The sequence below is a fragment of the Neoarius graeffei genome, chromosome 14 (genome assembly GCF_027579695.1).
Source record: "Neoarius graeffei isolate fNeoGra1 chromosome 14, fNeoGra1.pri, whole genome shotgun sequence".
Lineage (NCBI taxonomy): Eukaryota > Metazoa > Chordata > Actinopteri > Siluriformes > Ariidae > Neoarius > Neoarius graeffei.
Window position 1 is genome coordinate 18,824,432 of NC_083582.1, and position 17,155 is coordinate 18,841,586.

Below are 17,155 nucleotides of genomic sequence, written 5' to 3' on the forward strand. Positions count from 1 at the left end.
TGCAATAAATGTGTGCAGATTTAATACACTCCTAATAATCTTTATCCATGAAAGGTGATACCATTTGTAATGTGACATTATGCACAGTCAAGTTCTCAACTGGTAACGAAGGTCCATAAATTAAAATCAGCAATGATTGAACTCATGTTGCCCTTAAGCAAGTAGCACTGCCTCACACTGCTAATGTTTTTTTCTTTGTTATTTTAATACAGTGAAAGTGGATCCAAAGAAACAAGTCAAAAATGGAAAAGGTAAAGCAAACATTTAGATTTCATTTAGAAAAGACTTGTATTTGTTTTCCTTCATCTTCTGAACATCTGTCTTCATGGTGTACCAAATGCTGGGGATCAATACCGAGTATTTGGTGATCAATACTGAGTATTTTGATGGAGATTTGAAATCTAAAATTTATGTTGCATTCTCCTCTTAGATTCTCCTAAGACCCCTGAGGCAAGTGGCCAAAGTAGTCCTGGCACCCCTAAATCACCTGCCAGCAAGTCTCTAGGTGGTAAAACCCCAGCAGGAAAGGAGATAAAGAAGGTGGCAGTGATCCGTTCCACCCCCAAATCTCCTGGCTCCCTGAAGAACCGTTCTCCAGCCCCTTTGACTGCTGCACCTCTGCCCGACCTGAAGAATGTGCGCTCCAAAGTTGGCTCCACTGACAACATCAAACACCAGCCTGGAGGAGGCCGGGTACTATTATCCTAATTTCTTCTGCAATTTAAGTTCAGTTAGGATGTTCAGGTCCTACTAAAATCATGGGTAAAATCTAAAATCATTATGCTTCACATTCACATTCACACAGTCACCATTTGGCATTGCCCAGATTTATATCCCTGATATTTAACAATGTTAATTACTATTTCAGGTCATTTTAATGATCTTAAACAATTTAAATATAAACCTAAGTAGAACACCAGACATTTTCTGCATCTCAATACACCTTCCAGTTAACATAGTTATTTCAAAACTCCTCAGTCAACAGCCTTTTGCCTTGCATTTTCTCACTCTTTTACCAATAATTTACCTTTTTACAGGTCCAAATTCTTGATCAGAAGCTGGACTTTAGTAATGTTCAGTCTAAGTGTGGTTCCAAAGACAATATCAAACATGTACCAGGAGGTGGCAAAGTGAGTAACTATGGGATGAACCTTGAGTTTTGGTTCTTCCTCCAGTTATCATCACCAAAAACTCCCGTTACACTTCCATTCCAATACTGGAATACTGGCTTATATTACTTTTTATTCGAAAAGATTCTGGAAATTTCTCACAGCAAGGAGCAGCCTTTTTACTTGTTATAAAGTGACCGGTAAGTTTTTTGCTCTTCTGTACTATCTCTTGTATACAGGTCCAGATTCTTGATAAGAAAGTGGACTTCAGCAATGTCCAAGCTCGATGTGGTTCTAAAGACAACATTAAGCACGTTCCTGGAGGAGGCAAGGTATATGGACCAGAAGACCATATGTTTCTGAATTTCATTAAAGTATTTTTAAGATATGAAAAGGTGAAAGATCCACAATTTCAGGCTGCTTGGCTATTAGAATGACAGTTACCTTATTTTATACAATAATGGCTCGATTGAAACAACATCTGCTTTTAATGCACTGATGTGCAATTGTAATCTTGTCTCAGATTACAACTAGTAAGGCAAGCTAAAGCAACAATGATCCTTTAGTACTAATGAATTTTCCCCAATATTTACCTTACACAGGTCAAAATTTTTGATCAGAAGCTGGATAAACCTAAGTAGAACAACAGACATTTTCTGCATCTCACCACACCTTCCAGTTAACATAGTTATTCCAAAACTCCTCAGATCCCATTTGCCCTGCATCTTCTCACTCTTTTACCAATACTTTACCTTTTTACAGGTCCAAATTCTTGATCAGAAGCTGGACTTTAGTAATGTTCAGTCTAAGTGTGGCTCCAAAGACAATATCAAGCATATACCTGGAGGGGGCAAAGTGAGTAACAATGGGATGAACCTTGAGTTGTAGTTTTTTTTCTCTAGTTGTAACCATCAAAGTCTCTACTTAACCTTACCTCCTAACCTTGCTCCTCAACTGTCATCATAAAGTTTGTATTTTTTATGAAAACAAATTTCCCTTGCAAACCAGATCTCCTTAAATGTAACCTCACTGGTTCATCCCTGACCAAAGAGAAATATTTATCAACTTGATGCTCTTCTCTCAACTGTACTACAGACAAAACTCATCAAACAATCAAACTAAACAATAGTAAGACTCGGGTTCAATCTACCAACACTAACTGACCCATTCCTGTTGGTATACATCACTTATCTCAATCCTGATCCTGGAAAACCTACATGTTGCATAATTAGGTAATTAAGTGCCTCATTATGACAGAATGAATACTGCAGAACAAAGAAAACATTAAATTATGTAATGCCAGTGGATTGCTGGACCAGAATTGGCAAACACTGCTAAATATAAATGAAAATGTCTGTAAAAGGTCTGTACCTGTGGTTTCCTTTCCACTCTCATCTTGCTCTGATCCTCATGTACAGCCCTTGCTGCTTTTTTGTTAGCACAGAAAAGATAACGCCAAACAAAGTCCCAGAAGTGGAAACGTGAGTAACTATGGGATGAACACAATGCTTTCAAGTCTTGGTTCTTCCTGAAGTTATGACTATTTGTGAAGACCTTGTTAAAACTAGCCAATCTGGATTCTCCTATATTTTATGTTTTGTCTGACATACAGTCACCGGTTACTTTAATAGGAGCTTGTTCTTAAGTCTAAGATTCTTGTTATTGGCTGGCAGGAGTGGAACCCGATGTGGTCTTCTGCTGTTGCATGCTGAGATGCTTTTCTGCTTACCACAGTTGTAAAGAGTGATTATATGAGTTATTACATCTTTCCTGGCAGCTCAAACCAATCTGGCCAATTTCCTCTGATCTCTCTTATCAACAAGGCATTTGTTTCCACCCACAGAACTGTTGCTCGCTCAATGTTTTCTGTTTTCTGTGTAAACTCTAGAGACTGTTGTGTGTGAAAACCCCAGGAGATCAGCAGTTTCTGAAATACTCAAACCTTTTGCATCAACACCCATGCCACAGTGAAAGTCACACTTTGAGATCGCAATTTTTCCCATTCTGATGTTTGAAGTGAATATTAACTGGAGCTCTTGATTTGTATCTGCGTGATTTTATGCATTATGCTGCTGTCAAGGGTTAGATAACTGCATAAAACAGCAGGTGCATGGGTGTTTCTAATAAAGTGGCCAGTGAGTGTCTATTATTAAGTTCAAATCTCTCAGTCTATCTGTTTGTCAGCTTTGAAAATCAAGCTTTGTGCATGTCATTATGATGGGTTGTAGTTTACAGTTGTTCCCTCATTCTTGGCCTTTGCTCTGGTCTCCACAGACAGTTCTCATGGCGAATTTTCTTACCTTCCCCAAACCTGTTTTTTTCTTTCAGGTTCAGATTCTTGATCAGAAGTTGGACTTAAGTAATGTGCAGGCTAGGTGTGGCTCCAAAGACAATATCAAACATACACCCGGAGGTGGCAAAGTGAGTAAACAAGGGAGGAGTGGAGTATCTCCAGTCTTGCAATATCTTCTCCATGTGGTTTCAACTATCACTAATCGCTCTGTCAGATTCAGTTGGCATTAATGCCTTTCATTTCATTTTACTCAAGAGACCTTTTGGCACGAGTGAATGTTAATAGTTTGTTGATCTATGAGGTAGTCAAGTTGACTTGATCACTTACTGCGTGAAATTCAAAACTCCTTCTGTCTTGGCACTGTGACATTGTGGTGTTACACTTGTACAACCCCGATTCCAAAAAAGTTGGGACAAAGTACAAATTGTAAATAAAAACAGAATGCAATGATGTGGAAGTTTCAAAATTCCATATTTTATTCAGAATAGAACATAGATGACATATCAAATGTTTAAACTGAGAAAATGTATCATTTAAAGAGAAAAATTAGGTGATTTTAAATTTCATGACAACAACACATCTCAAAAAAGTTGGAACAAGGCCATGTTTACCACTGTGAGACATCCCCTTTGCTCTTTACAACAGTCTGTAAATGTCTGGGGACTGAGGAGACAAGTTGCTCAAGTTTAGGGATAGGAATGTTAACCCATTCTTGTCTAATGTAGGATTCTAGTTGCTCAACTGTCTTAGGTCTTTTTTGTTGTATCTTCCGTTTTATGATGCGCCAAATGTTTTCTATGGGTGAAAGATCTGGACTGCAGGCTGGCCAGTTCAGTACCCGGAGCCAGGGCCGGCTCTAGGTCTTTGGCTGCCCTAGGCGAGATTGAGTTTTGGTGCCCCCCCCCAAGAAAAAAACCCCTCTAATAACATCTAAATAACACTTTAATCTAATCACTCTATTCTATTACTATTAAACAATGTACGGTGCATGGACAATAAACAAGAAGTCATTTTTATCTTTTTCATTATTGTTATTATTGTTATCATTATTCACATAAAGTGTCACAAAGTAAAATGACCACACAAATTCAATACATATCTCCATATAATGGGCAAAAACTCTTCCGCACCCTGTTCAAAGTGTAGTGCATGGACAATAAACAAATTATTTTTAGTTTCTTTTTTGCTATTAAAAGTTAAGTCATCTCTGAAGAATTAGCAAATTAAATGAATAAAAAATTCTACAATTCTAAATTGTGCAAACTTAAGCACCCTGTTAGGACATCAATGGACTGTATTTTCAAACAAAAGTGCTATTATGGGTACTTTGTTATTGAAGTAACATTACAATGGGACTCGTCTGGTCTTCCTAATGGCAAATTCCTTGATAATATCATCAAATGATATTTCTCTTGAGATCTCTTGGTTAATGCTCATCAGAGCAAGCCCATTCAGACGTTCTTGACTCATTGTTGACCTTAAGTATGTCTTCAGCAGTTTTAATTTTGAAAAGCTTCTTTCAGCAGAAGCTACTGTCACAGGTAGTGTAACAACAGAGGCAAGGAGCGTGTATTTCTACATCCCCAGCCGCATCAGAGGTGTTGTAAAAAAGGTTTTCAACCTTTCATGAGCCAGGGCGCACTTTTTTCAATGAAAAAATCTCAAGGCACATCACCAATAGAAAATGTTGATTGAAATTAAAACGCTGTTGCCAATATTTACAATATACAGTCATTCTATAATTTTCCATGGTACACTTGGTGATCTCTCACGGCACACTAGTGTTCCGCGGTACTAGAGTTCGGCAGCACAGTGGTTGAAAACACTGTACACCACTGATGCACTTGGTAACATCTCCATTCAATAACTCCATCCCTCCTTTTTGGTGGGGTTTTGGTCGCCCTTGGCGCCCCTGGGCACACTAGGTCGCCTATAGCAATCGCTGGCGCTGGTAAAGAGAACACATCTGAGTGCTTGTTTCATTTCCCTGCAGTCTTGACGCACTGAGATTGTTTCTTGTTTTCAACGCATTTATTATATTTTCCTCCAGGAAGCTCTTCGCAACATGGTTGCTTGAATGAGCTGCTAAACTGTCATTTTAATGAGAACACAGATCAACAAAGCAACTTTGTTTTATTTAAAAAAAAAAAAACGTGCCAGGCACCATTGGAATATCTCGCTGCGAAACGTGTTCGGTGCATAAAAGACCTTTACTTCAGCCCAGACTGCTCAACGACACCGACAGACTGCTCCAAGTGCAGCCATATTCAAAACAAGCAACAGATCTATGTCAGTTATCTACGTTATGCAAAAACACTCTTTAGCCAACAACACTTAGGCTATTACATGGCCAAAACAGAGAATAGTCACGGATGCGCACTTGCGCGCCCGAAGACACACTATAGACAGGGCGAACCACTGTTGAGCGCTTATTGTTTCATGATTAACAACCACCACCCCACCCCGCTTTTTTTTGACAAATCGCACCCTGACTACATGCTTTGCTGTACAATTAAATTAGGCTAAGACATAATGCTGACTCGTTTTCAGAATAGTGGAAGTCATAATTTTTCTCCCCCCCGTTTCTGCGCCCCTGGATGGACGCAGCGCCCTTAGCATTTGCCTATATTGCCTATGCTATGGGCAGGCTCTGCCCGGACCCTTCTTCTACGCAGCCATGATGCTGTAATTGATGCAGTATGTGGTTTGGCATTGTCATGTTGGAAAATGCAAGGTCTTCCCTGAAAGAGACGTCGTCTGGATGGGAGCATATGTTGCTCTAGAACCTGGATATACCTTTCAGCATTGATAGTGTCTTTCCAAGCTGCCCATGCCACATGCACTAATGCCTCCCCATACCATCAGAGATGCAGGCTTCTGAACTGAGCGCTGATAACAACTTGGGTTGTCCTTCTCCTCTTTAGTCCGAATGACACGGCACCCCTGATTTCCATAAAGAACTTCAAATTTTGATTCGTCTGACCACAGAACAGTTTTCCACTTTGCCACAGTCCATTTTAAATGAGCCTTGGCCCAGAGAAGATGTCTGCGCATCTGGATCATGTTTAGATACGGCTTCTTCTTTGAACTGTAGAGTTTTAGCCGCCAACGGTGGATGGCATGGTGAATTGTGTTCACAGATAATGTTCTCTGGAAATATTCCTGAGCCCATTTTGTGATTTCCAATACAGAAGAATGCCTGTATGTAATGCAGTGCCGTCTAAGGGCCTGAAGATCACAGGCACCCAGTATGGTTTTCCAGCCTTGACCCTTATGCCCAGAGATTCTTCCAGATTCTCTGAATCTTTTGATGATATTATGCACTGTAGATGATGATATGTTCAAACTCTTTGCAATTTTACACTGTCGAACTCCTTTCTGATATTGCTCCACTATTTGTCAGCGCAGAATTAGGGGGATTGGTGATCCTCTTCCCAGCTTTACTTCTGAGAGCCGCTGCCACTCCCAAGATGCTCTTTTTATACCCAGTCATGTTAATGACCTATTGCCAATTGACCTAATGAGTTGCAATTTGGTCCTCCAGCTGTTCCTTTTTTGTACCTTTAACTTTTCCAGCCTCTTATTGCCCCTGTCCCAACTTTTTTGAGATGTGTTGCTGTCATGAAATTTCAAATGAGCCAATATTTGGCATGAAATTTCAAAATGTCTCACTTTCGACATTTGATATGTTGTCTATGTTCTACTATGAATACAATATCAGTTTTTGAGATTTGTAAATTATTGCATTCCATTTTTATTTACGATTTGTACTTTGTCCCAACTTTTTTGGAATCGGGGTTGTACTTGCTGGACAGGTTCATTAATGTTACAGTTGTCTATAGTGTTTCTTTCACCATTAATATGCATGAGGTATCCTGTAGATGTGTATGTTATGAAGCATAAGGTCTGGAAAACATTTGAATTCTTGTGCTTAATTCGTTGTCTTTGGTCCCTTTCCTCCCAAATGTCCAGTAGTCAAGATTAGGTATCTAGCAGTTACATTATGTGAAGTTAAATAATATTGGAACGATATATTTACTCCTTACTTTTTGCTCCTTGAAACCAGAGCCCTGATTTCCACGTGTGCACACACAATTCTGCTCCTTTGTTGGACTCTAACTGTTTTCATCTATATTTTTCTTTCTGATCAGACTAAGCTGGGGTGGAGTGAAAGAGAAAGATGGATTTTCTTAGCCGTATAATACACTTGTGCTGAAGCCATGGCTTAAACCAGAGGGGAACTGTCAGGGCCTTCTTGGCCTTTAGACAAAGCCCAAAATTTGAAATGAAAAAAATTAAATATAACATTTGAAATGCTGATATGTCAGCATTTCAAATGTTATATTTAATTTTTTTCATTTTTTAAATTTCATTCATTCTTTCATAATTTAATTATAATTATTCTCTTCCAATTCTAATTTGGCCTCATTTTCTATCAAATTTGCTTCAGAAATGAAAGGGTTACTGTCCTGAAAACATTAAAATAGAGTTATCCAGTGCGATTTTTTTGTTTGTTGTCTCTAGGCTGAGAAGAGTTTAGAGCTGGCTCACTCATTGGTTAGGACTTCACTGCCAGCACAGAAGGCCATGGCAGTGGTAGTGTATGTTTATATAGGAAGTGACAGATTAATTAACCAATCAGATTTTGATTTACAGTGGGGAACAAAAATTTATCGCCTTAGTACCATCAGCGCAGCAGTGAAGTCACCTTCCAGCTGGTGCAGCGTTCATCACTAGTCTTAGTGAATGCTAATAAAATGGTCAAGCCAGTGCTATCGAGAGCAGGTAGCACAGGCTAATGACCGACAAACTAAGATTTCTGTCTCCAGACTCTTCTTCCACACACACTCGCCACAGTATTTTTCATGCATACTTAAGTATTCATTTCCCTATGTAATTTACTTAGTTACTTTTAAAATCAACATCGACAAGTACACACAACAGAGCAACCTGGCAGCCTGCCACTAATCCCTTGCAAAATACTTTGCCTTGTTGCTTTTTTGGTTTGTCTGACTAAATTTTGGCTAAGCTGAAGTCCCAGCTGTAATAGTAACGGTTTGACACTGGCTTAAACAATTATTATTTTTTTATTATGTTCTACATCTTTTACAGGTTATTTGTATTAACTATTGCACATTTAATGCATTACCATTAGGTGGACTACAACAAAGCAAAGCTTAGATGAATGTCCCATCTTTCTTTATACCAGTTATACCCAGTGTTGTTGAATGCTTGACACTGATTGGTCAGTAGCTTGATTCATTTTCAGTAACACAATAACAGCAGCTCTGATAGTAGTTTCTGCTCTCTAGTTTGAGGTTAATGTACTAATTTTAAAACAATATATTCTATAAGAATTGTCTGTAGTCATTGACATGGCAAAGTTTTCTATAAGGAGGTGTTTATTTAGCATTTTTGAATTTTTGACTCTCCAGGGCCAGAGTTTTGTAACAGAGGTAAATCTGTCTATATATGTTTTCCAATACAAGAGTCTTAAGGACAGAGAGCTTTGTGTTTAGAAGTTTCTCTTTAATAAATAAATTAATATTGGAATTGTTCGCAAATTGCTCGAGCATTAAGAGGAATAAACCACTTCAAGATGTGTTTATTGATGTTGTCTTTAACTATTGTATCAGAGCTCATGAACTGTCAAACAGCACTCCTGTATAAATCCTGCTTCCACTACGTCCAGGTTGGAGGTAATTTTGAGGTGCAGTAGTTCTCCTCTGGTGCTGAAGAATGTTCAATGGTCCCATCCCTCAGCTCCACACAGTGACTGGTTTGTGTTGCTCTGGGCAGCTGGAGATGACCTCATCATGAGGACAAGTGCAGTCTTTTTATCCAGAAAATCCCCTGACCTTTGCGGGCTGTCATGGCTGTGAGGTCATTGGGTCTATTTTAAGAATTTAGGAATGCTAGGTTGAGTTGTGCTGCGCTGCTGTTGTGGCTCCATGCAACTGCATGTAGATAAAATTTGTACAGTATTTCCTATTTATTTATAATCAGTATGTATCTTTACTTATTACTGCAATTCATTTTATTTGTCTATATGTTCATATACACTCACTGGCCTCTAGGAACCTTTTGTTGATTCTAAGATTCCTGTTCTTGGCTGCCAGAGTGGAACTCAATGTGGTCTTCTGCTGTTGCATGCTGAGGTGCTTTTCTGCTCACCACAGTTATAAAGAGTTGCTATGAGTTATTATTTCCTTCCTGGCAGCTCAAACCAACCTGGCAATTTTCCTCTGTCCTCTCTTATCAACAAGGCCTTTCCACCCACAGAACTGTTGCTCACTCAATGTTTTTTGTTTTTCGTACCATTCTGTGTAAACTCTAGAGACTGTTGTGTATGAGAACCCCAGGAGATCAGCAGTTTTTGAAATACTCAAACCAGTCCATCTGGCACCAACACCCATGCCACAGTGAAAGTTGCACTTTGAGATGACAGTTCTGATGTTTGAAGTGAACATTAACTGCAGCTCTTGATTTGTATCTGCATAATTTGATGCATTGTGCTACTGTCAAGGGATTGGCTGATTAGATAAATGCATAAAACAGCAGGTGGATGGGTGTACATAATAGTGGCCAGTGAGTGTATATGATCCATAAATACTGTATCATCTCAATGCTGTTGACATTTGAAGGCATTGTTTGAGGTTATAGATAAATATATTGGAATAGTATTATGGTGATATGTACAGTGTCTTGTAAAAGTATTCATCACCCTTTGTCATGTTTTGTCGGATTACAAGCTGGAATTAAAATGGATTTTTGGGGGGTTAGCACCATTTGAGTTACACAACATGCCTACCAATTTAAAGGTGCAATTTTTTTTTTTATTTTGACACAAACAATAATTAAGATGAAAAAAAGCAGAAATCTGGAGTGTGCATAGGTATTCACCCCCCAAAGTCAATACTTTGTAGTTCCACCATTTGCTGCAATTACAGCTGCAAGCCTCTTGGGGTATGTCTCTATTAGCTTAGCACATCTACCCACTGGGATTTTTGCCCATTCCTCAAGGCAAAACTGCTCCAACTCCTTCAAGTTAGATGGGTTGCATTGACGTACAGCAATCTTCAAGTTATGCCACAAATTCTCAACTGGATTGAGGTCTGGGCTTTGATTAGGCCATTCCAAGACATTTAAATGTTTCCCTTTAAAATCACTCCAGTGTAGCTTTAGCAGTATGTTTAGGGCCATTGTCCTGCTGGAACATAAACCTTTGTCCCATTCTCAAACCTCTGGCTGACTCAAACCAGTTTTCCTCCAGAATTGCCCTGTATTTAGTGCCACCCATCTTTCCTTCATTCCTGACCAGCTTTCCTGTCCCTGCAGATGAAAAATATCCCCACAGCATGATGCTGCCACCACCACTGTAGGAATGGTGTTCTCAGGGTAGTGGGAAGTGTTGGGTTTGTGCCACACATGGCATTTCCCATGATGGCCAAAAAGTTCAATTTTAGTTTCATCTGACCAGAGAATCTTCTTCCATGTGTTTGGGGAGTCTGCCACATGCTGTTGGGCAAACTCCAAATGTGTTTTCTTATTTTTTTTTTCTATAAGCAATGGCGTTTTTCTGGCCACTCTTCCATAAAGCCCTGCTCTGTGGAGTGTACAGCTTAAAGTGGTCCTATGGACAGACATGCCCATCTCCGCTGTGGATCTCTGCAGCTCCTTCAGTGTTATCTTTGGTGTTTTTGTTGCATCTCTGATTAATGCCCTCCTTCCCCAGTCTGTGAGTTTTGGTGGGTGGCCTTCTCTTTTCAGGTTTGTAGGAGTGCCATATTCTTTCCATTTTGCTCTCATGGATTTAATGCTGCTCTGTGGGATATTCAAAGTTTGGGATTTTTTTTTTTTTTAATAACCGAACCCTGATCTATACTTCTCTACAACTTGGTCTTTGACCTGTTTGGAGTGCTCCTTGGTTTTCATGTTGCTTGCTTAGTCGTGTTGCAGAGTGAGGGTTCTTCTTCTTCTTCTTCTTCTTCTTTTTTTATTGTTTTATGGTGGTTGGCAAACAGTTTTTAGATGCATTACCACCACCTTCTGGACTGGAGTGTAAACCAGAACGTTTACTACACTATTGTGCTAAATTCTCTTAATAATTCCTGTATCATTTAAAAACCTAAAAATAGCCCTATATCCTACATTATCTGCAACATCTCTCTGATACCTAGTGTTATATGATTCCTTTGAAGTGTCCTTTTAAGTGTCTGTCTCTCTTGTTGATATCTAGGACAATCCAACATCACATGCTCCACCATTTCCTGTAGTCCACAATGTTCACATCTACCAGTAGCATGCTGATCCATTATGTTTAATGTACTGTTCAGACCAGTGTGACCAAACCTCATCCTTGATATAATGTCTTCCTCCTTTCTATTTCTATTGCTTCCTCTCATTTCTCCTACTTTCTTTTGAATGCTGTAGTAGTATTGACCCTTATTTCCTCTATCCCACTCTTCCTGCCATTTCTTTCTTATTTTTGTTTTGATTATACTTTTAACCTCAGCCTTACTATATTTTACAACCATACTTATTTCTCTTTTTCTTGTTGCTCCTTGTGCATATTTGTCTGCAAGCTCATTTCCCTCCAGACCAATATGTGTAGAAATCCACATGAATTTAACTTCCACTCCTGCTCTTTTAATTCTGAATATTGTTAGAGTTACGTCAAGTAGTATGTCTTGTCTTGTATTTGACTGCATGTATTTAATACTTTTTAGTGTAATACTGGAATCAGAACCTATCAGAACTTTGGTTTAACTCCTCTACCAAGCTTAAAGCAAGAAGAATAGCTAACAGTTCCCCTGTATATACTGCTAAATTATCACGAACCCTTTTATTCAACATGACATTTACTTCTGGAATGATAAACGTTATTCCTACTCTATTGTCCAATGTTTTAGATGCATCTCTAAATACTTTTACATATTTTGGATAACTTTCTTTGATGTATTTACCAACTTCATTTTTGCTTATATTTTCCCCTTTCTTCTTCTTTAGCAGATTTAAATCGACCCTTGCATCTTCTAGAATCCATGGTGGGACAACACAGAGTGGCAATGTAAAAAAATAACTAATTTTATTACTTTCGAATAGAACATCAGCAGTATTAATATGCACACATAATCAAGTTAACAGTATGTCTGGTTATAATCAGAAGTTTTTACTTCCCCTTTTATTCTGTTGTGCATACATATCTCTGTAAATCATTTTGTCAGCTATTCCAATCTCATTGACCTTATTCTCTATCATCCAACCAAAACTCTTTGTATGTTCTTTTTCCTTTTCCTGGCATGGTTTTAATACACTCTGAGCCAGGTGACTTTCGTTATGACCCCTTAAATTTGCCCAATACGTTAGTGCGACCTGAGTTCTTTGCTTCTCCAAAGACATTTCACCCATTTCTACCTGTAGAGCTGGTATCGGAGTAGTCTTTATGGCTCCACAGCACAGTCTCAAAATGTGACTCTGGATTGTGTCCAATTTTTTAAGTAATGTCTTTGATGCCGATTCATAGATTATACATCCTATTTGACGTCAGGTCAAGAACTGACCTCTATAGATAGCTTTCAAGGCTGATCTATTTGCTCCCCACTCTCTACCCCTCAAACATCTAATAATATTCACTGTCTTTTTACATTTTCCTACTGTTCTTTCAATACAGTGGTGCTTGAAAGTTTGTGAACCCTTTCGAATTTTCTACAACCCCGATTCCAAAAAAGTTGGGACAAAGTACAAATTGTAAATAAAAACGGAATGCAATAATTTACAAATCTCAAAAACTGATATTGTATTCACAATATAACATAGACAACATATCAAATATCAAAAGTGACACATTTTGAAATTTCACGCCAAATATTGGCTCATTTGAAATTTCATGACAGCAACACATCTCAAAAAAGTTGGGACAGGGGCAATAAGAGGCTGGAAAAGTTAAAGGTACAAAAAAAGGAACAGCTGGAGGACCAAATTGCAACTCATTAGGTCAATTGGCAATAGGTCATTAACATGACTGGGTATAAAAAGAGCATCTTGGAGTGGCAGTGGCTCTCAGAAGTAAAGATGGGAAGAGGATCACCAATCCCCCTAATTCTGCGCCGACAAATAGTGGAGCAATATCAGAAAGGAGTTTGACAGTGTAAAATTGCAAAGAGTTTGAACATATCATCATCTACAGTGCATAATATCATCAAAAGATTCAGAGAATCTGGAAGAATCTCTGTGCGTAAGGGTCAAGGCCAGAAAACCATACTGGGTGCCCGTGATCTTTGGGCCCTTAGACGGCACTGCATCACATACAGGCATGCTTCTGTATTGGAAATCACAAAATGGGCTCAGGAATATTTCCAGAGAACATTATCTGTAAACACAATTCACCGTGCCATCCACCGTTGCCAGCTAAAACTCTATAGTTCAAAGAAGAAGCCATATCTAAACATGATCCAGAAGCGCAGACGTCTTCTCTGGGCCAAGGCTCATTTAAAATGGACTGTGGCAAAGTGGAAAACTGTTCTGTGGTCAGACAAATCAAAATTTGAAGTTCTTTATGGAAATCAGGGACGCCGTGTCATTCGGACTAAAGAGGAGAAGGACGACCCAAGTTGTTATCAGCGCTCAGTTCAGAAGCCTGCATCTCTGATGGTGTGGGGTTGCATTAGTGCGTGTGGCATGGGCAGCTTACACATCTGGAAAGACACCATCAATGCTGAAAGGTATATCCAGGTTCTAGAGCAACATATGCTCCCATCCAGACGACGTCTCTTTCAGGGAAGACCTTGCATTTTCCAACAAGACAATGCCAAACCACATACTGCATCAATTACAGCATCATGGCTGCGTAGAAGAAGGGTCCGGGTACTGAACTGGCCAGCCTGCAGTCCAGATCTTTCACCCATAGAAAACATTTGTCGCATCATAAAATGGAAGATACAACAAAAAAGACTTAAGACAGTTGAGCAACTAGAATCCTACATTAGACAAGAATGGGTTAACATTCCTATCCCTTAACTTGAGCAACTTGTCTCCTCAGTCCCCAGACGTTTACAGACTGTTGTAAAGAGAAAAGGGGATGTCTCACAGTGGTAAACATGGCCTTGTCCCAACTTTTTTGAGATGTGGTGTTGTCATGAAATTTAAAATCACCTAATTTTTCTCTTTAAATGATACATTTTCTCAATTTAAACATTTGATATGTCATCTATGTTCTATTCTGAATAAAATATGCAATTCTGAAACTTCCACATCGTTGCATTCCATTTTTATTTACAATTTGTACTTTGTCCCAACTTTTTTGGAATCAGGGTTGTATATTTCTGCATAAATATGACCTAAAACATCATCAGATTTTCACACAAGTCCTAAAAGTAAATAAAGAGAACCTAGTTAAACAAATGAGATAAAAATATTATCCTTGATCATTTATTTATTGAGGAAAATGATCCAATATTACATATCTGTGAGTGGCAAAAGTATGTGAACCTCTAGGATTAGCAGTTAATTTGAAGGTGAAATTAAGGTCAGGTGTTTTCAATCAGTGGGATGACAATCAGGTGTGAGTGGGCACCCTGTTTTATTTAAAGAACAGGGATCTATCAAAGTCTGATCTTCACAACACATGTTTGTGGAAGTGTATCATGGCATAAACAAAAGAGATTTCTGAGGACCTCAGAAAAAGCGTTGTTGATGCTCATCAGGCTGAAAAAGGTTACAAAACCATCTCTAAAGAGTTTGGGCTCCACCAATCCACAGTTAGACAGATTGTGTACAGAGGAAATTCAAGACCACTGTTGCCCTCCCTGGGCGGCACGGTGGTGTAGTGGTTAGCGCTGTCGCCTCACAGCAAGAAGGTCCGGGTTCGAGCCCCGTGGCCGGCGAGGACCTTTCTGTGCTGAGTTTGCATGTTCTCCCTGTGTCCGCGTGGGTTTCCTCTGGGTGCTCCGGTTTCCCCCACAGTCCAAAGACATGCAGGTTAGGTTAACTGGTGACTCTAAATTGACCGTAGGTGTGAATGTGAGTGTGAATGGTTGTCTGTGTCTATGTGTCAGCCCTGTGATGACCTGGCGACTTGTCCAGGGTGTACCCCGCCTTTCGCCCGTAGTCAGCTGGGATGGGCTCCAGCTTGCCTGCGACCCTGTGGAACAGGATAAAGCAGCTAGAGATAATGAGATGAGATGTTACCTTCCCCAGGAGTGGTTGACCAACAAAGATCACTCCAAGAGCAAGACGTGTAATAGTCGGCGAGGTCACAAAAGACCCCTGGGTAACTTCTAAGCAGGCTAATGTTAATGTTCATGAGTCCATCATCAGGAGAACACTGAACAACAGTGGTGTGCATGGCAGAGTTACAAGGAGAAAGCCACTGCTCTCCAAAAAGAACATTGCTGCTCGTCTACAGTTTGCTAAAGATCACATGGACAAGCTTGAAGGCTATTGGAAAAATGTTTTGTGGATGGATGAGACCAGAATAGAACTTTTTGGTTTAAATAAGAAGCGTTATATTTAGAGAAAGGAAAACACCTTATCCCATCTGCGAAACATGGTGGTGGTAATATCATGGTTTGGGCCTGTTTTGCTGCATCTGGGCCAAGACGGCTTGCCATCATTGATGGAACAATGAATTCTGAATTATACCAGCGAATTCTAAAGGAAAATGTCAGGATATCTGTCCATGAACTGAATCTCAAGAGAAGGTGGGTCATGCAGCAAGACAACGACCTTAAGCACACAAGTCGTTCTACCAAAGAATGGTTAAAGAAGAATAAAGTTAATGTTTTGGAATGACCAAGTCAAAGTCCTGACCTTAATCCAATTGAAATGTTGTGGAAGGACCTGAAGCGAGCAGTTTATGTGAGGAAACCCACCAATATCCCAGAGTTGAAGCTGTTCTGTACAGAGGACTGGGCTAAAATTCCTCCAAGCCGTCGTGCAAGACTGATCAACAGTTACCGGAAACATTTAGTTGCAGTTATTGCTGCACAAGGGGGTCACACCAGCTACTGAAAGCAAAGGTTCACATACTTTTGCCACTCACAAATATGTAATATTGGATCATTTTCCTCAATAAATAAATCACCAAGTATGATATTTTTTGTCTCATTTGTTTAACTGGGTTCTCTTTATCTACTTTTAGGACTTGTGTGAAAATCTGATGATGTTTAAGGTCATATTTATGCCGAAATATAGAAAATTCTAAAGAGTTCACAAACTTTCAAGCACCATTGTATGTTTTCCAAGTGAACTTCTTGTCAAACCAAACCCCTAAATATTTGAAACATTCTACTCTTTCTAGGTTTTCTCCATATAGTTTAAGACGAATTTGATTATCTACTTTTTTTTACTAAAAAGAAAGTACCTTTGTCTTTACAACTGCAAATCTAAACCCCCATTCTTGTGCCCATGCCTCTACTTTCTCTATTGCTTGTTGTATTTTCTTCACTATAAACTCTAATTTCGTCCCCTTTTCCACATTACCCCATCATCAGCAAACAGTGAGACCCCAATAGACCTATCTGCATTGCTAAATATTTCATTTATCATCTCATCTCATTTTCTCTAGCCGCTTTATCCTGTTCCGCAGGGTCGCAGGCAAGCTGGAGCCTATCCCAGCTGACTACGGGTGAAAGGCGGGGTACACCCTGGACAAGTCGCCAGGTCATCACAGGGCTGACACATAGACACAAACAACCATTCACACTCACATTCACACCTACGGTCAATTTAGAGTCACCAGTTAACCTAACCT

General features: G+C 39.4%; 1 protein-coding gene across 6 annotated transcripts in view; it reads left to right on the forward strand.

Annotated features, from left to right (window-relative positions):
- mapta (microtubule-associated protein tau a) overlaps window positions 1-17,155 on the forward strand; it is a 158,571-nt gene that overhangs the window by 113,368 nt on the left and 28,048 nt on the right. For all 6 annotated transcript variants that reach the window (XM_060939388.1, XM_060939392.1, XM_060939387.1 and 3 more), the window contains 4 exons: window positions 213-251; window positions 431-693; window positions 1,349-1,441; window positions 3,438-3,530. In XM_060939388.1, the coding sequence (XP_060795371.1) occupies window positions 213-251; window positions 431-693; window positions 1,349-1,441; window positions 3,438-3,530 (488 nt within the window). The remainder of the gene's footprint in view (window positions 1-212; window positions 252-430; window positions 694-1,348; window positions 1,442-3,437; window positions 3,531-17,155) is intronic.